Source organism: Bombina bombina, chromosome 4 (assembly GCF_027579735.1).
Source record: "Bombina bombina isolate aBomBom1 chromosome 4, aBomBom1.pri, whole genome shotgun sequence".
In the NCBI taxonomy this organism is placed as follows: Eukaryota; Metazoa; Chordata; class Amphibia; order Anura; family Bombinatoridae; genus Bombina; species Bombina bombina.
Genome location: NC_069502.1, coordinates 953,892,073 through 953,918,105, shown reverse-complemented (window position 1 = coordinate 953,918,105; position 26,033 = coordinate 953,892,073). Strand labels below are relative to the sequence as shown.

The 26,033-nt window shown below is 40.8% G+C and overlaps 1 protein-coding gene across 3 annotated transcripts in view; it reads right to left on the bottom strand.

The window, feature by feature from the left end:
* The window catches only part of ATL2 (atlastin GTPase 2), a 361,722-nt gene that overhangs the window by 75,779 nt on the left and 259,910 nt on the right, over nucleotides 1-26,033 (bottom strand). For all 3 annotated transcript variants that reach the window (XM_053711956.1, XM_053711958.1, XM_053711957.1), the window contains one exon: nucleotides 25,333-25,425. In XM_053711956.1, coding sequence (XP_053567931.1) covers nucleotides 25,333-25,425 — 93 coding nt within the window. The remainder of the gene's footprint in view (nucleotides 1-25,332; nucleotides 25,426-26,033) is intronic.

The window sequence follows — 26,033 nt, the reverse complement described above, 5'->3', positions numbered from 1 at the left end:
GGCGACACGTATGACGCCGGAAACAGAAAAAAATTTTGCGCCAAAAAAGTCCGCGCCAAGAATGACGCAATAAAATGAAGCATTTTCAGCCCCCGCGAGCCTAACAGCCCACAGGGAAAAAAGTCAAATTTTAAGGTAAGAAAAAATTGATTTATTCATATGCATTATCCCAAATATGAAACTGACTGTCTGAAATAAGGAACGTTGAACATCCTGAGTCAAGGCAAATAAATGTTTGAATACATATATTTAGAATTTTATAAAAAAGTGCCCAACCATAGCTTAGAGTGTCACAGAAAATAAGACTTACTTACCCCAGGACACTCATCTACATGTTGTAGAAAGCCAAACCAGTACTGAAACGAAAATCAGTAGAGGTAATGGTAAATATAAGAGTATATCGTCGATCTGAAAAGGGAGATAAGAGATGAATCTCTACGACCGATAACAGAGAACCTATGAAATAGACCCCGTAGAAGGAGATCATTGAATTCAAATAGGCAATACTCTCCTCACATCCCTCTGACACGCTGAGAGGAAAACCGGGCTCCAACCTGCTGCGGAGCGCATATCAATGTAGAATCTAGCACAAACTTACTTCACCACCTCCATAGGAGGCAAAGTTTGTAAAACTGATTTGTGGGTGTGGTGAGGGGTGTATTTATAAACATTTTGAGGTTTGGGAAACTTTGCCCCTCCTGGTAGGAATGTATATCCCATACGTCACTAGCTCATGGACTCCTGTTTATTACATGAAAGAAATTTTAACTTTTGCCATAAATTGAAACTGATAGACATTTGGAGAATTATAAACCCTCTTACCTAACTTCTCCTGTGAATCCAAAGCTCATAGAACTTTCTCTCGGATTGATCTGTTTCTAATCTCTGAATCCTCGTCTATCCTTAAGGCCGACGCTGGAATTGGTGAGATCTTGGTATCTGACTATGCCATAATCTCATTTCCCTCTATAGTTAAAGCCCAAGACAAATCTCCAATGCTATTGTTTCCTTGCTATCTTTATAATAATCTCAGATTCGTATTATGGTTAAAACAAAAGTGGAAGGATTACTGTATGCATAATATTGCATATTTTAGCAAAACATAAATCTTTTGGGAGGCCTCTAAAGCGGTCTTAAGTATGCTTGGATTTCATTACGTAAGTATATGGAAAAAAAAAAAAAGAACAGCTTTTGAGGTTCAATTGGCTAATCAAGTTAGAAATGCATACAAAAAATACTATATTGATCGGTCCACTACAAATTGGAATAAATGCTCAGTTATGAGAAAAGAGAGAGATTTATTTTTAAAGCAAAAATCACAAGAGGAAGAATTAAAAGTGAATCTTCATTTTAGAAGCTTCCATTGTTGTTCAGCAAATAATTTAGCCAGGCTTGTTAAAAATAGAAAGAAGAAAAATGTTATATCTTCTATTAAAAGTGGCAACAATCGATTTACAGACTCTAGAGAAATTAGTAATGTCTTCCTAAACTATTATCACAAACTCTACTCAGAGGTGGATATAAATATTCATAATCAGGAGACTTTCTGGTCAAAGATTATACTCCCTAAGCTACAGAGTGAGAACCTAGATACTCGTAATGCTCCTATCACTAAGGAGGAGATCAGTAAAGCAATTGACAAAACTAAATTAAATAAAGCTGCTGGTCCAGATTGTTTACCAGCAGAATACTACAAGTGCTTAGCTGAAGAATTAATTCCAACCTTAGAGAAACTTTTTAATAATTATTTTATTACAATCCCATAATCGGTCTTCTTTTCCGCAGCAAATATCTCTTTAATCCTTAAGGAAGGTAAAAATCCAGAAGACCCAGCATCCTATAGGCCCATTTATGTGCTCAACACAGATTATAAAATTATTGCCTCTATTATCTCTTTTAGACTCTCTTCTTGTTTAGATAAACTTATACATCCGGATCAGTCGGGTTTTATGTCAGCAAGAAATCCCACAAAAAATGTAAATTACATTTTTGGATTATGCATGGAATCGATCAATTTAAGAAGAATCTGTCAAGATATGGCTATTCTCACTTTAGATGCCGTTAAAGCATTTGACTCTTGGGGGCACCTTTTTAAGGCCTTGGCAAATATTGGCTACAAAAATAATTTTGTTCAATTTATACACAAGTTCTCTCTCAATCCAATATCCTTTCTCCTTTAGGAGAACTTATCTAAAAAAATGGTTCGGAGAGGTACTAGACAGAGTTGTCCTTTATCTCCCCTGCTTTTCAACACTGCCCTAAAGCCACTAGCGGTCTGATTAAGAAAAGTTTAAACAGGGATTTCCCTCGGTACTCATTGTCTTAAAATCTTATTATATGCAGATCTTCTAGTATTCTTGGAAAATACTTAACAATCAATACCATCGACTCTCCAGTGTCTCAATGACTTTAGCTCTTTTTCATGTTACAAAATTAATCTGGAGAAGAGCGAACACACGTGAGTTGGAAAACATATTTTGAGTCCTCCAAACCTACCGTTTAGAGTTGTTGATGCTATTAAATATTTAGGTCTAAAATTGCATAAAGATCCTAAATACTGGTATAAATCAAACCTCTTGTTTCTCTTTTAAAAGATTAAAGAAGATCTTTAACTATGGACAGCCTTCCCGCTATCTATCACAGCTCGGGTTAATTTAATTAAAAACATAATTTATGCTTACCTGATAAATTTATTTCTCTTGTAGTGTGTTCAGTCCACGGGTCATCCATTACTTATGGGATATATTCTCCTTCCCAACAGGAAGTTGCAAGAGGATCACCCAAGCAAAGCTGCTATATAGCTCCTCCCCTCACGTCATATCCAGTAGGGATGCACCGAAATGAAAATTCTAAACCGAAACCGAAACCGAAAATGCAGGATGCCCTTGGCCGAAAACCGAAACCGAAAATGACTTTTTCCACCAAATTATTTTAAAAGTTTTTTTTCTATAATTTTATTATTAATATAAGACTTTTTATTATATATATATATATATATATATATATATATTTTATATATAATATATATTTTATATATAATATATATTTTATATATAATATATATTTTATATATAATATATATTTTATATATAATATATATAATATATATTTTATATATAATATATATAATATATATTTTATATATAATATTTATAATATATATTTTATATATAATATTTATAATATATATTTTATATATAATATATATATAATATATATATATTTTATATATATATATATATACACACAGTATATATATATATATATATACACACACAGTATATATATATATATATATATATATATATATATACACACACAGTATATATATATATATATATATATATATATATATACACACACAGTATATATATATATATATATATATATATATATATATAAATACACACAGTATATATATATATATATATATATATATATATATATATATATTTATTATACACATACTTTTGAACATTTGACACAATCCTAAATCAGCAGGCAGCATGGGGTTAAGAATTAAGACATGGGACTGAGGCACACAGAGGAATGCAGGAGATGGTATTACAAGAGTACTGCTTGTTTATTGTAGCCCAAACAATTACAGTCCTGTCAGTGTGCAAACGGCTCCTACATGTTTATATTCACTCTTATCTGGCAAACAGCTCATTATGCAGTTCTCAGGAGGAGGGGACAGCTGCTTGTAATGACACCACGCTGCAGCCCGCTCTGTTTACACAGTCTCCTAATCTTGCCGTGTCAGGTGAAATTTATGACACTTGCCTGCAGAGCCATATAGTTACTTGTAACAGATCGTCTGGTCAGTGAATGTGTGAAAGGCTCATACATATATTTACCCTTATCTGGCTCCCTGTCTAATCGTGACTTTATTTGAAAAAGCAGCTCATCCTGCAGGACTCAATGAGCTGCTTTTTCAAATAAAATCACAGTTAGACAGGGAGCCAGATACGGGTAAATATACGTATTAGCCTTTCACACACACTCACTGACCGGAGGATCCACAAGTAACTATATGGCTCTACAAGTATCATAAAAGTCACCTGACACGGCAAGTTCCTTCTCTCACGCCGCTCTGCTTCAAGACAGTGAGTGAACAGCCCAGCCCACAGTGCCGCACTCCCTCTAACCGCGGGGCATTCTGGGGCATGTAGTTCATTTGAATATGGCCTGGAAATAACCCAGCCACACGGGGCTAAATTTAGAATCAGCTTGCATCTGTTTATAGCGGTCGGTGAGGCACGGGGGAGGACACTTTGGGGGATAAATATCTGTCTGCCAGGGGATGATTTCGTGGGGCATAAGGGTTAATTTACTTTTACATAGAAGATGCAATTTTCGGCCGATTTTCCCCTCTTTCGGCCGAAATGGGATAGGCCCATTTTCGGCCGAAAATTTCGGTGGCCGAAATTTCGGTGCATCCCTAATATCCAGTCATTCGACCGAAACAAGACGAGAAAGGAAAAACTATAGGGTGCAGTGGTGACTGGAGTTTTAATTAAAATTTTGAACTGCCTCAAAAAAAGACAGGGCGGGCCGTGGACTGAACACACTACAAGAGAAATAAATTTATCAGGTAAGCATAAATTATGTTTTCTCTTGTTAAGTGTGTTCAGTCCACGGGTCATCCATTACTTATGGGATACCAATACCAAAGCTAAAGTACACGGATGATGGGAGGGACAAGGCAGGAACATTAAACAGAAGGAACCACTGCCCATAGAACCTTTCTCCCAAAAACAGCCTCCGAAGAAGCAAAAGTGTCAAATTTGTAAAATTTTGAAAAGGTATGAAGTGAAGACCAAGTTGCAGCCTTGCAAATCTGTTCAACAGAGGCCTCATTCTTAAAGGCCCAGGTGGAAGCCACAGCTCTAGTGGAATGAGCTGTAATTCTTTCAGGAGGCTGCTGTCCAGCAGTCTCATAGGCTAAACGTATTATGCTACGAAGCCAAAAAGAGAGAGAGGTGGCCGAAGCCTTTTGACCTCTCCTCTGACCAGAATAAACGACAAACAGAGAAGAAGTTTGCCGAAAATCTTTAGTTGCCTGTAAGTAGAACTTCAGGGCACGGACTACGTCCAGATTATGCAAAAGACGTTCCTTCTTTGAAGAAGGATTAGGACATAATGAAGGAACAACAATCTCTTGATTGATATTCCTGTTAGAAACAACCTTAGGTAAAAACCCAGGTTTAGTACGCAGAACTACCTTGTCTGAATGAAAAATCAGATAACGAGAATCGCAATGTAAGGCAGATAACTGAGAGACTCTTCGAGCCGAGGAAATAGCCATCAAAAACAGAACTTTCCAAGATAAAAGCTTAATATCAATGGAATGAAGGGGTTCAAACGGAACACCCTGAAGAACTTTAAGAACCAAGTTTAAGCTCCACGGAGGAGCAACAGTTTTAAACACAGGCTTAATCCTAGCCAAAGCCTGACAAAAAACCTGGACGTCTGGAATCTCTGCCAGACGTTTGTGTAAAAGAATAGACAGAGCAGAAATCTGTCCCTTTAACGAACTAGCGGATAAAGCCTTTTCTAAACCTTCTTGTAGAAAAGCCAATATCCTAGGAATCCTAACCTTACTCCATGAGTAACTCTTGGATTCACACCAATATAAATATTTACGCCATATCTTATGTTAAATTTTTCTGGTAACAGGTTTCCGAGCCTGTATTAACGTATCAATAACCGACTCCGAAAAACCACGCTTTGATAGAATCAAGCGTTCAATCTCCATGCAGTCAGCCTCAGAGAAATAAGGCTTGGATGGTTGAAAGGACCCTGAATTAGAAGGTCCTGCCTCAGAGGCAGAGACCATGGTGGACAGGACGACATGTCCACTAGGTCTGCATACCAGGTCCTGCGTGGTCACGCAGGCGCTATCAGAATCACTGATGCTCTCTCCTGTTTGATCCTGGCAATCAGACGAGGCAGCAACGGAAATGGTGGAAACACATAAGCCATGTTGAAAACCCAAGGGGCTGCTAGTGCATCTACCAGCACCGCTCCCGGGTCCCTGGACCTGGATCCGTAACAGGGAAGCTTGGCGTTCTGGCGAGATGCCATGAGATCCAGCTCCGGTTCGCCCCAACGAAGAATCAGTTGAGCAAACACCTCCGGGTGAAGTTCCCACTCCCTCGGATGAAAGGTCTGGCGACTTAGAAAATCCGCCTCCCAGTTCTCCACGCCTGGGATGTAGATCGCTGACAGATGACAAGAGTGAGACTCTGCCCAGCGAATTATCTTCGAGACTTCCAACATCGCTAGGGAACTCCTGGTTCCCCCTTGATGATTGATGTAAGCCACAGTCGTGATGTTGTCCGACTGAAATCGGATGAACCTCAGTGTTGCTAATTGAGGCCAAGCTAGAAGAGCATTGAATATTGCTCTTAATTCCAGAATGTTTATTGGGAGGAGTTTCTCCTCCTGAGTCCATGATCCCTGAGCCTTCAGGGAGTTCCAGACTGCACCCCAGCCTAGTAGGCTGGCATCTGTTGTTACAATCGTCCAATCTGGTCTGCGAAAAGTCATTCCTTTGGACAGATGAACCCGCGACAACCACCAGAGAAGAGAATCTCTGGCCTCCTGGTCCAGATTTAGTAAAGGGGACAGATCTGAGTAATCCCCATTCCACTGACTTTGCATGCATAGTTGCAGCGGTCCGAGATGTAGGCGCGCAAATGGCACTATGTCCATTGCCGCGACCATTAAGCCGATTACTTCCATGCACTGAGCTACTGATGGGCTTGGAATGGAATGAAGGACACGGCAAGCATTTAGGATTTTTGATAACCTGGACTCCATCAGGTAAAACTTCATCTCTACAGAATCTATAAGAGTCCCTAGAAAGGGAACCCTTGTGAGTGGGAACAGAGAACTCTTTTCCATGTTCACTTTCCACCCATGCGACCTCAGAAATGCTAGAACTATCTCTGTATGAGACTTTGCATTTTGAAAACTTGACGCTTGTATCAGAATGTCGTCTAGGTACGGAGCCACCGCTATGCCTCGCGGTCTTAGTACCGCCAGAAGCGAGCCCAGAACCTTTGTAAAAATTCTCGGGGCCGTAGCCAACCCGAAGGGAAGAGCTACAAACTGGTAATGCCTGTCTAGAAAGGCAAACCTTAGGTACCGATAATGATCTTTGTGAATCGGTATGTGAAGGTAGGCATCCTTTAAGTCCACTGTGGTCATATACTGACCCTCTTGGATCATGGGTAGGATGGTTTGAATAGTTTCCATTTTGAACGATGGAACCCTTAGGAATTTGTTTAAGATCTTCAGGTCCAAGATTGGCCTGAAGGTTCCCTCTTTTTTGGGAACCACAAACAGATTTGATTAAAAACCTTGCCCTTGTTCCGTCCGCGGAACCGGGTGGATCACTCCCATTACTAAGAGGTCTTTTACACATCGTAGAAATGCCTCTTTCTTTATTAGGTTTGTTGATAACCTTGACAGATGAAATCTCCCTTGTGGAGGAGAAGTTTTGAAGTCCAGAAGGTATCCCTGAGATATGATCTCCAACGCCCAGGGATCCTGGACATCTCTTGCCCAGGCCTGGGCGAAGAGAGAAAGTCTGCCCCCCACTAGATCCGTTTCCGGATAGGGGGCCCTTTCTTCATGCTGTCTTAGGGGCAGAAGTAGGTTTTCTGGCCTGCTTGTTGTTTTGGAGCGGAGGAAGTTGATGCTGCTCCTGCCTTGAAATTACGAAAGGCACGAAAATTAGACTGTTTGGCCTTTGGTTTGGCCCTGTCCTGAGGAAGGGTGTGACCCTTACCTCCAGTAATGTCAGCAATAATTTCTTTCAAGCCGGGCCCGAATAAGGTTTGCCCTTTGAAAGGAATATTAAGCAATTTAGATTTAGAAGTTACATCTGCTGACCAGGATTTAAGCCATAGCGCTCTGCGCGCCTGGATGGCGAATCCCGAGTTCTTAGCCGTCAGTTTGGTTAAATGCACAACGGCATCCGAAACAACTGCATTAGCTATCTTAAGGGCTTTAAGCTTGTTCATAATCTCATCCAATGGTGCTGTGCGAATAGCCTCTTCCAGAGACTCAAACCAGAATGCCGCTGCAGCAGTGACGGGCGCAATGCATGCAAGGGGCTGTAATATAAAAACCTTGTTGAACAAACATTTTCTTAAGGTAACCTTCTAATTTTTTATCCATTGGATCTGAGAAAGCACAACTATCCTCCACCGGGATTGTGGTACGCTTGGCTAAAGTAGAAAATGCTCCCTCCACCTTAGGGACCGTCTGCCATAAGTCTCGTGTGGTGGCGTCTATTGGGAACATTTTTCTAAATATCGGAGGAGGGGAAAAGGGCACACCGGGTCTATCCCACTCCTTGCTAATAATCTCTGTAAGCCTTTTAGGTATAGGAAAAACGTCAGTACACACCGGTACCGCATAGTATTTATCCAGCCTACATAATTTCTCTGGGATTGCAACCGTGTCGCAATCATTCAGAGCCGCTAACACCTCCCCTAGCAATACACGGAGGTTCTCAAGCTTAAATTTAAAATGTGAAATTTCTGAATCCGGTCTCCCCGGATCAGATCCGTCACCCACAGAATGAAGCTCTCCGTCCTCATGTTCTGCATATTGTGACGCAGTATCGGACATGGCTCTCGTGTCATCGGCGCGCTCTGTCCTAAACCCAGAGCTATCGCGCTTGCCTCTTAACTCAGGCAAATTAGATAATACTTCTTTCATAACATTAGCCATATCATGCAAAGTGATTTGTAAGGGACTTGATGTACTTGACGCCACAATCTCACGCACCTCCTGAGCGGGAGGCGAAGGTACTGACACGTGAGGAGAGTTAGGCGGCATAACTTCCCCCTCGTTGTCTGGTGATAATTTCTTTACCAGTAAAGACTGACTTTTATTTAAAGTAACATCAATACAATTGGTACACATATTTCTATTGGGCTTCACATTGGCTTTTAAACATAATGAACAAGTAGATTCATCTGTATCAGACATGTTTAAACAGACTAGCAATGAAGGCTAGCAAGCTTGGAAAAAATCTTTCAATAAATTTACAAGCAATAGAAAAAACGCTGCAGCGCTTTTAAAAACACAAAAAAAAAAAAAAAAACTGTCACAGTTGAAATAACAATGAACTAATTCAGTTATAGCCAACAATTTTAACAGTAAATGTATGAATTTAGCAGAGGATTGCACCCACTAGCAAACGGATGATTAACCCCTCAATACCCAAAAACGGATAATCAATTTAAGATTTAACGCTTTTATCACAGTCAAACACACTGTCACAGGTCTGCTGTGACTGATTACCTCCCTCAAAAATGAATTTTGAAGACCCCTGAGCTCTCTGGAGACGTCCTGGATCAAGGAGGAAGAAGCAGGAAGACTGTGCTAGAATTTTAACTGCGCAACAAGGCGCTAAAAAAAAAGGCCCCTCCCACTCATATTACAACAGTGGGAGACCTGTTACAACGGTTTCTATGCAGAAATATACGTTAGCCATATGGAAAAAAATCATGCCCAAAAAGATTTATCACCAAAGTACCTCACAAAACGAATAACATGCCAGTAAACGTTTTGAAAACAACTTTCCAGTGTTATGCAAAGTTATCACTAAGCCTGCTACCAGTCGCTTCTACTGCAGTTAAGGCTCATACATTTATTTCAGTATTAACAGTATTTTCTCAGTCAAATTCTAGTCCCTAGAAAATAACTCAACTGCGCATACATTTATCAGCCTGATACCAGTCGCTACTACTGCATTAAAGGCTGTACTTACATCATATGGGTAACAGCAGTGTTTTCTTAGTCAATTCCATTCCTAGAAAATATTACTGCACATACCTCATTTGCGGGGGACCCCGCATGCTATTCCCTTTTCTGAAGTTACCCCACTCCTCAGAATGTGCGAGAACAGCCAGTGGATCTTAGTTACGTCTGCTAAGATCATAGAAAACGCAGGCAGATTCTTCTTCTAAATACTGCCTGAGAGAAAAAACAGCACACTCCGGTGCCATTTTAAAATAATAAACTTTTGATTGAAGAATAATTAGTAAAAACTCCTATCTCCTGTCGCGACCTCCTTTGTTGAGACTTGCAAGAGAATGACTGGATATGACATGTGACGGGAGGAGCTATATAGCAGCTCTGCTTGGGTGATCCTCTTGCAACTTCCTGTTGGGAAGGAGAATATATCCCATAAGTAATGGATGACCCGTGGAATGAACACACTTAACAAGAGAAACAAATATTTTCCCCCGTATTCTTTATACTCTTCAAAATCTTCCTCTATTCATATTAAATAATGACCTACGAAAGCTCTTTTCTTGGTTTTCTAAATTTATCCGGAAAGGTAAGAAATCTCGCATTTCTCTAAATAGACTAACCCAAAAACGTGGATCAGCTGGCCTAGCTCTTCCTAATCTTAGTTTTTACAATTGGGCTGCTATGCTTAAAATTGCTATAGACAGGATCGCCAAGACCAATATAGTTTCCTCTATGGACTTGGAATCATATCTGATCTATTTGTGGTCTTTAAAAGTTTTATTACACTGTTCACAACGGAATTTACCATCAAACATAGTCTGTCTTATTTCAATTAAGAATATCATCTCTGCTTGGCATAAGTTTTGCTCTGTTCTGGATACAGATCATACTTTTTCAGAATTTCTCCATATAATGGGTAATCCACAATTCACTCTGGGTACAAATCAAAAAGTTTTCAAATTTTGGTCTGAAAAAGGGCTTAAATATATTAGTCAACTTATAGATGAGAACCATAAGATGCTTTCCCCGGAGTTTTGCCACTCTTACTAAAATGTGAAATTTCTATGAGCTGGAAGGAATCACATATGTAACACATTAATAATATCTAAATTGTATCCAACAAACTTCACATGTTCTGGTATTGTCCTAAAATCAATCAATTATGGCTAAAAAGAAAATTTATGCTTACCTGATAAATTTATTTCTTTTTTGACACGATGAGTCCACGGATCATCTTAATTACTAATGGAATATTCACCTCCTGGTCAGCAGGAGGCAAAGAGCACCACAGCAGAGCTGATAAATAGCTCCTCCCTTCCCTCCCACTCCAGTCATTCGACTGAAGTTAGGAAGAGAAAGGAAAAACCAAGGTGCAGAGGAGATGTCTGAAGTTTACAAAAACCCAAAAAACCTGTCTTACAAGAACAGGGTAGGATGTGGACTCATCGTGTCAAAAAAGAAATAAATTTATCAGGTAAGAATAAATTTTCTTTTCTTTTTTAAGACACGATGAGTCCACGGATCATCTTAATTACTAATGGGATTCAATACCAAAGCTAGAGTACACAGATGATACGGGAGGGACAAGACAGGGAACCTAAACAAAAGGCACCACTGCTCGAAGAACCTTTCTCCCAAAAACAGCCTCAGTTGAGGCAAACGTATCGAATTTGTAAAACTTTGACAAAGTGTGAAGAGAGGAACAAGTTGCACCCTTGCAAATCAGTTCCACAGAAGCTTCAATTTTTGAATTACCATGAGGAAGCAACAGCCCTCGTGGAATGAGCCGTAACCCTCTCTGACGGCTGCTGTCCAGCAGTCTTATATGTAAATTGTATGATACTCTTCGGCCAAAAAGAAGGAAAAGGAGCCGTAGCTTTCTGTCCCTTTGCGTTTTCCTGAGAAAACCACAAAGAAGAAGACTGCTGAAAGTCCTAGTCGCCTGCAGGTAAAATTTTAAAGTACGGACCACGTCCAAATTAATCAGAGGTCCTTCCGTCTAAGAAGAAGGATAAGGACACAAGGGAGGAACAACAATCTCCTGAATAACGTTCCGATCCAAAACAACCCTAGGAAGAAATCCTAACTTAGTACGCAAGAACTACCTTTTCTGACAGGAAAATAAGATAAGGAGACTCATACTGTAATGCCGAAAGCTCTGACACTGTCCGAGCAGACGGATAGAAACCAGTAATAAAACTTTCCAGATAACAACTTAATATCTAAGGAATGCATAGGCTCAAACGGAGCCCCTTGCAGAACTCTGAGAATGAAATTCAGACTCCATAGAGAAGAAGCTAGTCTGAACACAGGCCGAATCTGGACAAAAAAAATAGTACGGCTGGTACCTCCGCCAGAAGCTTATGTAACAAAATCGACAAGGTAGATATCTGACCCTTTAAGGAACTCGCTGATAGGCCCTTCTCCAAACCTTCTTGGAAAAAGAACAGAATTCTAGGAATCTTAACTCTACTCCAAGAGTAGCCCTTGGATTCACACCAATGTAGATATTTATGCCATCTCTTGTGGCAAATCTTTCTAGTCACAGGCTCACAAGCCTGAATCAAGGTCTCAATGAGCGGCTTCGAAATCCACGCCTGGACGGATTAACCGTGCAATCTCCAGGTAGTGAACTTCAGATAACTAGATTTAGAAGAAGGGAGGGCCCTTGAAGTAGAAGGTCCTTCCTCAACAGAAGTCTCCAAGGTGGAAGAGATGACATGTCCACCAGGCCTGCATACCAAATCCTGCGAGGTCACGCCGGAGCAATGAAGACCACTGACGCCCTCTCCTGCTTCATTCGGGCAAGGACTCGAGAAAGCAGAGCGAAAAGAGGGAATAGGTATACAAGACTGAAATTCCAAGGAACCACAAGGGTGTCTATCAGTGCCGCTTGAGAGTCCCTTGACCTCGATCCAAACCTCGGAATCTTGGCATTCTGCCGAAATGCTGAGGTCCAATTTCAGCTAACCCCATCTGAGAATCAGGCTGTAAAACACCTCCGGATGGAGCTCCCACTCCCCCGGGAGAAAGGTCTGCCTGATCAGGAAGTCCGCTTCCCAGTTGTCCACCCCTAGAATGTGGATCGCCAACAGGCAGCAAGAATGGGCCTCTGCCCACTGAATTATTTTGGATACCTCTGTCATCGCTAAGGAACCCTGATGATTGATGTAAGCCACAGACATTTTGTCCAATTGGAATCTGATAAACTGGACCGAGGCTAACTGAGGCCAGACCAGAAGAACTTTATAGAGCGCTCTCAGCTCCAGATGTTTAAAGGAAGAACAGACTCTGGCTGAGTCCAAACCCTCTAAGTCCCTAGGGAGTCCCAGACTGCTCCCATCCTAGAAAGCTGGCGTCTGTTGTCACAACCACCCAAGGTGAGATATGATCCAGAGACAACCCCCATTGAAGAGAATCCCTTGTCTCCCGCTCCAGTAGTATGCGAGGAGACAAATCTGTATAATCTCTGATGCATTGCCTGAACATGCTTAACTGTAAAGATCTGAGGTGGGAACCGAGCAAACGGGATGATGTACATTGCCGCCCACAGCAGCCCTATTACCTCCTACACTGGACCACTAATGGCCGAGGAATGGACTGAAGCGCTAGACAAGTATCGATAATCTTTGATTTCATGACTTCTGTCAGAAAAATCTTCCTTGATAGGGAAACTGTTATAAACCTCAAGTAAGTTACTCTTGTATTAGGGACTAAAGAATTCCTTTCCAATTCTACCTTCCACCCGAGATACCATAATGTCCGTGTGTGGATCTTGCTTGTTGTAAGAATAGCGCCTGGACTGGGATGTCGTCCAGATAGGACGCTACTGCAATGTCCCGTAACCGAAGCACCGCTAACAGCGATCCTCAAACCTTTGTGAAAATTCTGGGAACTGTGGCAAGACCGAATTGGAAGAGCCATGATTGGAAGAGACTGTCTAGAATGGCAAGTCTTAGGAACTATTGATGATCCCTATAACTGAGAACATGCAGGTATGCGTCCTTTGAAACCACTGTTGACATAAACTGACCCTCCTTGATCAAAGTGAGAATGGAACGAATAGTTTCCATTCTGAAGGACGGTACTTAAAGAAATTTGTCTAGACTTTTAAGCTCTAAAATTGACCTGAAAGTTCCCTCTTCTTAGGGAACCACAAACTGATTTAAATAAAATCCAGACCCTGTTCCTGTATCGGAATAGAAACAATCACTCCCAGGTCAGAGAGGTCTCCTACACAGTGTAAGAATGCTTCTCTAGTATGTATCCCTGGGACACTATTTCTATTGCCCAGGGATCTAGAACATCTCAAACCTGAGCGAAGAAGAAAAGTCTGCCCCCTACAAGATCCGGTCCCGGATCAGGGGCATGCCCTTCATGCTGACTTTGGTTCAATAGCAGGATTTCTTGGACTGATTTCCCTTATTCCAAGACTGACTGGGTCTCCATGAAGGTATAGACTGTTCCTGCTAGGAGGCGGAAAAGGAAGAATTTCCCTTGAAATCTTGAAAGGAACGAAAAATACTCTGTCGTCCTGTTCGTCTGCTTCACTTATCCTTCAGGCCAGGTCCAAACAATTTCTTCCCCTTGTAAGGAATTGCGAAAAGCTTAGACTTAGAGGTCACATCCGCAGACCAAGGCTTTAACCCTAAGGCTCTGATCTGGAACAGAAAAACTTATGCTCCCAGATTGAAGGGAAGCATTCAAAATAAAGGACTATCCAATTAGAAAGCTTTAATTCTTTCCTGGATCTTATCCAGGGGAGTTTCTGACATAATAGCATCAGACAACGTATCAAACCAATATGCCGTCGCACTAGAGACGGTAGCAAAGTACACAGCTGGTTGCTATAGTAAGCACTGTTGTTGTCAAAGCTGTAAACTACTCCTTCCACCCTAGGGAATGCATGCCCAGCCTCCTTAGCCGAGTCGGCTATGGGAAACATCCTTTTAAATATAGGGAGTCCTTATAATTTACTGGACGTACTAGGATAGATTACCCCGGTAGTGACAGAGTTGCCCAGGGTAGCTAAAACCTCCTAAAGTAACAAATGGAGATATTAAAAAAACGTTCCTTATCATTCATACATTTGAACTTTATTATAATCAACTAGGAACATACACACATACAGTAGCAAAGGCTGTTTGTTAAAAACACTTAAACTCAGTGGATTGCGTAATAGCAATCAAATATAAAGAAAATAATAAGTAATATTGAACAGTCCTCAGTCCGTTTGTATATTATAGTTAACTAAGCCCTTACAATCCGAGGGCTGTATTTATATTTATTCTATTTTCATTAAGGACTAGAGGCTGTTAATCATACCACTATATTAACACATTTTTCATTATTACCCACAAGAGTAAGCAAAATTAAAAAGACGAGCAGGAGAGACAAAGCTGCCCCTGTCGGACCCTTAAGGGTTTGGGAAACTTTGCCCCTCCTGGTAGGATTGTATATCCCATACGTCACTAGCTCATGGACTTTTGCCAATTACATAAAAAATAAATATTATTCTTTTATTCCAGTCGCTGCAACGGGGAGCATGAAAGGAAGTTAGACCACGAAATTGTGTTCAGCATGAACTCTATCATAGGCTCTCATGACGGAGTGCAATATGATCCGGAACAAAGCAGTATTATCTGCGATCACTATTTACTGAGTTAAGAGTCCCGTTGACAACGGAGATAGAGATTAGAGTGCGCAGCCCAAATTGGCGCCACCCCTAGCTCCGCCCCTCGTGGGCGTTACAATATCAAGCTTCTATTTTTAATATGATGCAGCCTTTAACCCTCTAGGTACGCAGCCCAAAATGGCGCCACCCGAAGCTCCGCCCATCGTGGGCATTATAATATCAAGCTCCCGGTCGCCATTATCCTGTACAAGATACTTAACTCACTAGGATAATGGGGTTGATATTACAACTATTATGCCACCGGGAGCCAATGAAACATAAACCTATCTGGGGGCAAATTGGCTACCACATAGTATATTGTAGTTTAGCCAAAAAATTATGTGACCAAAGAGTCTCCATAACTCAGCGCAATAAAAAGCCCCCAGAAATAAGCCACCATCTCTTCAGCCCCAGTGCCTGCTATAAAATGCTGTCACTTTGAAATCACTCCCTTCAACGTATAGGAGTTATATCCCATTAATAAAGTGCTTCACTTATCTGAGATTTCAGACCCAGAAATAAAAAAAGTCAGCACTTACCTTTGTATTCTGCCCGACAGCAGGGCAGCTCAGCAGGTTCAAAAGGTCCTCTCCCTCCCATAGCCCTGTGGAGAAAGAAAGCCCGAGTCATCTTACTTAGGCCGTCAGGATTAGAGCAGCATAAATGTATGGGAGGCACAGTGAGAATTATGTCCCACAAGTTCCCATTGCTTTAAAGCCACCAAAGCCCTACTGTAGAGACTGATATGGACTACGGCTACACCCTAGAACAAAGCAGCACAATCTTGCACTACTTTAAAAATTTCTTGCATTACTTTAAAAATAATAAACTCTTGATTGAAGAATCTATACCAACACCTCACTTTACCTCTTCCTATCACTAACGTAGGCAAAGAGAATGACTGGGGTGGGAGGGAAGAGAGGAGCTATTTATCAGCTCTGCTGTGGTGCTCTTTGCCTCCTCCTGCTGACCAGGAGGTGAATATCCCATTATTAATTAAGATGATCCGTAGACTCATCGTGTCTTAAAAAAGAAAGTTGAATTTTGGTTTAATAAACTTTATAACACAACTATTGCTTTTTCACCAGAACCTATCATATTGCTGTTTTCTCAGAAACAGAGTTAGCACTCAGATAATCATTTTAAATACCATTATATTGATAGTCCAATATTATATTGCCAAAAACTGGAAAGCTAATCGCTCACCAAGCTTCGCTCAGATCCTCAAGGGAATTCAAGCTCAAATTGTTTATGAATCATTTCAACTACTTTCAGCCGCTGAGAAAAGAATTACATTTTTTTTGATGGGATGGTTACCCATTAAGTCTTACCCAATCTCTATACAAAAACAGATTATATTCCCCTTCTTATCCTCTATCAGTTTCGTGGAACTAGTCTTACTTGACCTTTTTCCACATATGTGGATTAAGAATTTTAGAGAGGTACATTAAGAATATGCGTTTTTCTTTCTATTAGACCAAGTATTTGTGATATCAGCTGACCGCTTGGAGGACTCCCTCCTTCCCCTTATTCCTTCGGTTTATTTTTTTTTTTCCTGGGTCATATAATTGTGTCAATTACTATCACTATTATTAACGAACAGTTATTGTATTATATGAAATGTATTAAGGACCCAATATGGCCTAATGGTACAGATTCTATGATTTTTCGTCTTTTTCCTTGTTATTATTATATGAACCCGTTATGTTTTTTTTGTGCGTTTTCTTTTTTATTTTGTTCTTCCGATTTTCTTTTTCTGTATTTGATTATATTCCCAAAAAAAGCAATAAAAATATATTTAAAAAAAAAGAAAACAGAATAATCGTTTGGAATATGTTTAATATGTATGTAATGGAATTTCTCCAGTTGAATAGTAAGAGATACCCTCTCTCTCCAGACAGACACATTAGGCAAGGAAGCCCCCCCCCCCAATATATAGGGATCAAGCATTTTGCACTATTTATCATAGTTAAAAAGGACAGTCTAGTCAAAATTAAACTCTCATAATTCAGATAGGGAAAGCAATTTTAAATAACTTTCTATTTTACTTTTATCATCAAATTTGCTTTGTTCTCTTTGTATTATTTGTTAAAAGCTAAACCTAGGTAGGCTCATATGCTAATTTATAAACCCTTGAAGGCCATCTCAGTGCATTTTGATAGTTTTCACAGATAGACAATGCTAGTTCATGTGTACCATATAGATAACATTGTGCTCACTCCCACGGAGTTATTTATGAGTCAGCACTGATTGGCTGAAATGCAAGTCTGTCAAAAGAACTCAGACAGGGGGCAGTCTGCAGAGGATTAGATACAAGGTAATCACAGAGATACAAAGTATATTAATATAACTGTTGGTTATGCAAAACTGGGGAATAGGTAATAAAGGGAAATTTTTCTATTTAAACAAACAAAAATTCTGACACAGACAGTCCCTTTAACAGATTTAAATGCAACATTTTATCTTAGGAAACCTACTAAAAAGAAAAAGCCATGGGAACATAGACAGTAGTAAAGAGAATACCTTCTTAATCTCAGTTTTAATATTGGACCAATACTCATGAGCATGACCACCAGATATGTATAAATGTACCTTTCTCTGTACATCCCCTCCAGCAGTTGGTTGGGATCCCTGTCGATAACAGCCCCAGTCGGGCAGGTGTAAGATACCATCTGCTCAGAAGTTTTAGGTTCATTTCCATTATTGAGATGGAAGAAGTAGATTTGCTCATCTGTTTGACAACTTGCAACCACTCCTCAGTTATTGATTGTTGGATTTCTGCCTCCCATCTAGTTACAATGTTAGCCGGTTTTTGTTTTAATTTACAATTAAAGTCCCAAAACAAACATGGCCCAAGTATTTAAGATATAAGCAATTTTTTTTTCCTCCTAATTTATTGAGAACTCTTTTGTAAAGAGACATCATGGTCAAAATTAAAACATGCATGAGTGCATTTCACTTTTGCATACAATCATTTAATCAATATACTTATATTAACAGTAACATATTCTATGCATACACTCATTCAAATGCTATACACATTCAGAGAGCGATCGGAAAACGCTGCAATGTAAAGTTTAATGAAAGAAGGTGCCCCTGTTTTTAATAGTATTTTTAAAAACTGGCCACTCATGCATTCAACTTTACATTCACTTTAATTTGTGTCATAGAGGCCCTCCTCCAACAACTCTCTCAGCAGGAGTGGTGTTTGAATGCCGGTGCACAGATCATGGTTCCCAAATGATAATATTTCCACAGCACCAATGAATCATGCCTAGCATATGTGCATATGCCACTGAAATAGTGATAACTTCTATTAGCAAAAAACAAATTATGACTTACCAGATAATTTCCTTTCCTTCGATACAGGCAGATTCCACAGCTGCATTCATTACTTGTGGAAATACAGAACCTGGCCACCAGGAGGAGGCAAAGATACCCCAGCCAAAGGCTTAAATACCTCACCCACTTCCCTCATCTCCCAGTCATTCTGCCAAGAGAACAAGGAAAAGTAGGAGAAATATCAGGGTGAAAAAGGTGCCAGAAGAAAACTTCTTCAATTTAGTGCCGCCCACCAGAGAGCACGGGCAGGAGCTATGGACTCTCCCTGTATCGAAGGAAAGGAAATTATCTGGCAAGTCATAATTTAGGTTTCATTACTTGTGGGAAATTATACCCAAGCTTCAGAGGACACTGAATGCTATTGGGAGGGTACAAATAAGAAGCGGCCCAACCTGAGGGCACCACAGCCTGCAAGAAGACCAAACTCCCGAAGGCTTCCTTGATAGAAGCAAAACAATTAAGAATAAGAACGTTAGGAGGACCAAGCAGCCGCCCAACAATCAGAACCATAGGATCTCATGTCAGAGACCCAAAAAGATGACACTGCACTCGAACTGAGCCATAAACCTCTATATGAATATGAATAACAAAGGAAAAAACTATCTATTCTAATGAAGTCTGACAGAAACCTTAAGGTAAGATTCCCCAAAAAAGGAAGAACCTCTTCCAATTTGGACAAGGAATACGACAATCTAGGGAGAAGAAACTAGGAGAGCCTTATTAGAAGGGAGACCACAATAAGGAAGAAAATATTGCAAATTGCAACACAGAAACTATGACATGTAGAAAAACAATCCAACCCCAAAAGGAGCAAGGAATTGACTTGCCGGCCCTAACAAAAACAACTGAACACCTAGAAGATCAATGAACCTCTGGAACACAAAGAGAGAGCAAAAACCGCATGCAAAAACACATACCAGATCAAGGAACCACAGCTGGTATCCATCTGTAACCTTCTGCTTGCCAGGCAGCTAAGCTAACCAACAGGCTATCCTTAAAGGCTGCTATCCTTGCAGGCTGCCCCTTTGAACAAGAACTAGCTAGACAAGCCCTTCCCCAGCTCATTCTAGAGGGGAAGAATACTCCAGGATCCAGAAGAGAGTCAGGACAAGCTAGCTCCTCCCGACAAAAAGAGAGGGAGTCCTCCATGCCTAAAATAGGTGACGAGGAACCAGGTATGAGCTGAAGGACCGAAAACCCTTCTGAAAAAAACCTCTCAGCTAAGGCCAAGCGACCCCATCGCAATTCGCCCCGGAAGAAAAGATCCCAAGACGCAAAGAGACCCTGACCCGGTAGATCCCTGCAACAAGGGAACTCTCATGGCAGCGAGCCTCTAAACCGTGATTAGGAACTCCCGGACAAAAATGGAGCAACAGTCTCACTGACGCCCACTCCAGAAAGGATCGAGCCATCCTCGAAAAAAAAAGAGTGACATGGCCAAAAAGAAGGTTAAAACAGAATTAAGAAAACTGCCACAGCAGAATTCAAATTCCAAGCCTACAGCTTGCTAGGCCGGGAACTAATCCCTTAGGCCACTTAGTCCTGCGGGCCTCAGCTGAGAAACTCGATCTGCTTTCCTCAGATACACATTCGAAAACCTCTGGATAGTCAGATCAAACGGATGATCGTAAGGAGCATCCGTTCAAGAAGAGCACACTCAGAGAATGGATTGCTGCCAAGAGCCGTAGTGGGCCTTCGCCCACCACCAAATTCGAGACCCTCCCGTCTGCGTAGGAGGAATTTACTAACTCAGAAATAATCCACTCACCAAGAGGTCCTGACTGGCATGGACCCAGAAGACCAGACCTCAGAGCAAAATGCTCTGCTGAAAAAAAAAACAAGGATAATTGGAAGGAAAATTCTGATCCACATACCCCAGAAAACACTCTCACCCTGCTGACAGGGGAGAGACCAAGACAAAACTGCACCGGGGGGAACTAGGATAAAAATCCAGAACACCGGGAGATCTGGACTGAACACTGGAGAACGATTCCCCAACCGGTAATCCTAAAAGACTGCTAAGACAGAGACAAAAACCCAATGCTATGTCGAAGGTGGGGGGCTGAATCCATCACCCCCCACCACAGCGCCAACGATGGCCTGAGGGTGAACTGGAGGGCAGAACCCGATGAAGTAATTCTCTCTGACAGACCAAGCCGCATCCAAAGGATCCAACCTGGTGCCAACACCAGAACTCAGGTCTAGGTCCACCTCTGAGGATGGAACCGGCAGAAAGCAAATCCCAAAGGTCTACTAGCAGACGCTGGAAAAACCAGAACCGCCAAGACTCGGGAGCCACCGCAGCACCTAGGAACAGGCTACTGCCACATTAAACCCCAGAGCCTTAAAAAAAAAAACTTCCAAGCAAGGTTCCGGAAGAAAAATGGTCCCTAAGAACCGGACCTGCTTAAACAAGGATGTTTTAAATGGACATCCAGCATCAGCAGCTGGATTCGAACCATCAACCTTCGAGTTGCAAAGCCACAGAGATAACCACCAGGCTACACTGGGCTGCTCTATACAGGAAAGATATCCCTCCTCCTAAATCCAGGTAGAGAGAACTGTGTATTCTCTCTGAACAAAGAGAGCTAATAAGCTCTGCTTAAAAATCGGACCCAAAAAGGATGGGAAACCCCTCCCCTTATTGGACCAGTCACCAACAGTGTAATGACACTGCGAAGAGTACCGGGACAAGACTCCAAAAGCCACCAAGTCCAGAAAGACGGAATGAAAAACTCAACTCCGGCCCCTAGGACCCATATGATCCAGCATCAAGAGTCCATCCAGAATAACCTAAGACAGGTCCTGCCTGTCCTACGGTATAGATGGATCTGCTCTGCCTGGACCAGAATAACTAGAAAGAGCTTCTTCTCTAGAGTAGAAGGGAAGAACAGACTTAACTATTACCCAAAACAGGTCCTGCCCGTCATCAATGGTACGACATGTCTTGTCATAAAAAACAAACAAATGGCAAATTCTTAAGTTCCAGCAGTGCTAGGTAAGCTGAGAATAAACAAAATAAAGAAAATAAGCTGCGAGGCTTAAATTTTTATCTCTAGATAATCGAGGGAATCATCACCCCGAACAGAGACCTAGAAGCTTCCATCGGAAGACTCCAACCATCACGATCATCAAAGTCGATATAACCAAAAACAACCCAAGTGACTAAACTTCTTCCTAAAAGGAGTTTCCACAAGAACCCCGAGCTCTAAAACAAAAACTATCTGAAACGGATTAGAAATTAAAATAGGTAGACGCACAAAAAGGGACATCAAAAGGGTGTGCAAGCTAAAACAAACAGGTCCTGCCTGTTATACAACACAACCCCCCCCCCCCCCCCGCATAGAGCTTGGGACTGGGATTCTATAACTATATACATATAGACGATAAAGAAGAGGATCCAACCCTTTCCACTCGTCTAATCAAGAGCGTTATCTGATTTAGAGGACAGGGATCCACCAGACGGATGAGGACTGGGAACCTCCAACATCGCCAAAACCTCTCTCAGAAGTAAACACAGGCGTGCCATTTTAAATCTAAATGCCAAATCCTCCTCAGTCGGAGGAGTCAAATCAGGCAACTCTGACCCCGGAGGTTCTACCTCTGAAGCCTCAGAGGGAACCACGTCCCCAGATGACTGATCGGGCACAATTGTCATTTTACATGACGGCCCATGGGTAGGAGAGCACGGATTAATCCTTCGCTTGCACGTAGCAGGAAGAGGCAAACTTTCTAAAGCCATAGAGATGGCAATGCGAAAACGTGCAGTAACCTCCGGTGGAATAAAAGTCTCCCTCAGACGAAAGAATAATGGTACTTAGGGGAACTGCATGTGTAGAAGATTCTAGGGAACGCACCTCACGGGACGAGGAATTCTCAGAGGTAGACGGCTCAGTGGTCTCTAACATCTCAACTTTGTTTGAAGAGAACACCCTATTGTGGCATACAGAACATAATTGAGCGGGCTGGTCTACCGGGCCTCCTCACAACATACGCAGGTATCAAAATCTGTATCTGAGGAATCCTCTAGAATATCAGAATCCTCCATAATTTTTAATTACATTTTTTAGCCAAAAAAACAACTGGCACCTTAAACCCCCAATGGCTTGGGCACTCACCACCTCCTATGACCCAAACAGGTAGAGAAATTAACTTCTCCGGAGCCCTTCGGTTAGGAATCGGAAAACAAGACACGACTTCTCCCAGTCACATAGTGCCTCATGCAGGACCGTCCTTGCTAAGGAAAAGCGTGCCAGCTTAATAAAACTGCGCAGCTCTATAACCTGTATGTTCTGTATCAGCCTATGAGCCCAAAATGTCTTCTACACATACGCAGTCAAAATCACATAAACATGATTAACTAGACCACACTGTTCAATAATCCCCCTCAGGAGATATTAACCCTTGATTCCATAAAGATAAAGGAGTCCCACTGAGACCCTGTCTTCTATAGTTACCATATGTGTAAAAAAATGAAACAATCTTACTGGAATCCATTGCGTGGAACAGCAACACGGTTCTTCAAGTTTGCAGATAGTAGCAGCGCCTCTAACATGGACTTGAGTGAAAAAAGCAGGCAGTGAAACTTGTCAATGCTGATTGCTTATAGGAGCTGTTAATATGAGTCTGGATGGTTTTGCAGAAAAGACTCTCCCTGCATCTCCAGACTAACTTTCATCAATGATCTCACTGAGAGGGTAACAAGACTACTTAAAACTCCAGTTTCATCCCGAAGGGCAGATACCCTTCTTAAGGAACTACTCTGAAAAACTTGCGACACTTCTCTGCCAACCTCCTGTGACGAAAGGCAAAGAATGACTGTGGGGTGAGGGAAGTGGGGGTGGTATTTAAGCCTTTGGCTGGGGTGTCGTTGCCTCCTCCTGGTGGCTAGGTTCTGTATTCCCACAAGTAATGAATGCAGCTGTGGACTCTCCCTGTATTTAGAAGGAAATACTTTTAGTAAAACAGAAGAAAATGAATACACACACATTTCAGTTTTGACTTAGGTTTCTTTAAGGTAATGCCAGTAGTATATTCAAAAGTGAATAAAAAAAGGAAAGAAGAAAAAGATTCATCATTATATAGCAAGCTTCTAACAGGCTATAAGGAAAAAAGCTTGTGCAAGAACTTCAAATGAAGACATACAATTATCTTTATCTATAACTAAAGAGACATTCTAACATAAAAATGACATGCTCAAATAATTCATTTAAGCACGTTATTCTTCCTTTAGTGAGCCTAGATAATTATGTTTTTTACACCCCGTCAAAGTGCCAGATTAACCTCTTTAGACAATTGGACATAAGTACTACATACTTTGAAAAGACGTAGGTACTACGTCTACAGGGTATGATGGGCAACCTTTGGACTCATGATGTGGTCCCCGCTGTAAGCTTTGACAGCCGAGACAGCAGCCTTTACTATTTAGAAGGCAGATTACCGATACAGACAGTGACACTCTAAACTGGGTACTGGCAGACAATTGCCAGTATATAATATGGCTGTTATTAGTTAGAGAGGGGAGGGTTAGAGAGCCGTTTAGCAGGTCTGCTACTTCTGAATAAAGGGGATCCCAGAGAAGCTTTTACAACCATGTGTGTTATGATTGCACAAGCGGTATGTAAATAATTTTAGTGAGAAACAAGTTTGTGAAAAAGTTGATTATTGCTTTAATATGATCACATTTTGTGGCAAAACTATTTTATAAAATATACCAAAATGGGCCTATATATATATATATATATATATATATATATATATATATATATATATATATATATATATATATATATATAGTTTTGATAGGTAATTAAAACAAATTAAAAAAAAACCCATAGGTTTATCTCGGTTTAAATGGAATGATAGTGGAAATGCTGAAATCTCTAGTACTTTGGTCAAGTTTTCTCTCTGAAATTCACATTACTAATGGTGTTAAAGGGATATGAAACCCAAACAATTTATTTTGTTATTCAGACAAAAAAAAAAAGTTTTACTTTTACTTCTATTATAAAATGTGCTTAGTTCGCATGGTAGTCTTTGTTGTAGAGATACCTAGGTAGGTTTCTGGAGCCCTACATGGCAGTGCTGCCATCTAGTGGTCTTGTAAATAAATAACATTCTTGCAAAACTGCGGCCATATAGTGATCCAGACACATGCACACTCCTGAGCTTATGTCCCTGCTTCTCAACAAAAGATACCAAAAGAACAAAAACTTTAAAAGAGATGAATTAAAAAGTTGCTTTACAGTGCATCTATCTGAATTATGAAAAAAAGGTTGTGTTTTATGTCCCTTTAAGTTCCTGACAAGCACTGGCTGTGTTGTGCCCAGGACTCAGTTTTGTAGCTCCAGAATGGGACTTTAGTCCAGCAAAGGGGTTAAACACAGTTATCTAAAACCAGTAATGCAAAAATGACATCCTGTTAACGAACTGGAGAATCTCATTTTTTAAATTAGAATATCCCTTTAAATAACCAAATGTTAATAAAACAAACATCTCTGTGCACACCATATAAGTTGTCTCTGGTTCAGTTTTACCTGCAATCTCTTTTCCAGGAACATTTTTCCTCCTTCCAAGCCATACGGGTGTTCATAAGGATAGCTCCAATCTCTGATTAAAAACATGAGGGTCTGTAAAGGAAATAGCAGACAAACACGATTACAAATTAAAGATATAGAATGATACCATAAATAAAAACTAGTTTTGCAATGCTGACAGGTAAAAAACTGTGCCTAAACCTACGACTCACGATAGATATACTGGCAAAGGTAAGTCACAAGTGGTATTGCAACACATGCACAGGGGTTAAACACATAAATAAAGCCCTGCAAACTAAGCAGTAACCACCAGCTGAATCCTGCTCAGAAGCATCAATGCTTGCAGATCCTGAGCTGGACTTTAACCCTGGCAAAGGGTTAAAACAAACACATATTAAAGTAGGCCCAGTGATTTATAAGGGACATTATACCCAAATGTTGAAACACTTGAAAGTGAAGCAGCAAATCTTGAAAACACTGACTAGAAAAAAAATCACCTGAACATCTCTGCAAAAAACATAATTTATGTAAAAACTTACCTGATAAATTAATTTCTTTCCTGGTGGCGAGAGTCCATGAGCTAGTTACTGATGGGATATACATTCCTACCAGGAGGGGGCAAAGTTTCCAAAACCTCAAATGCCTAAAAATACACCTCCCACCTCACTCATACCTCAGCTTAACGTATAGCCAAGTTAGTG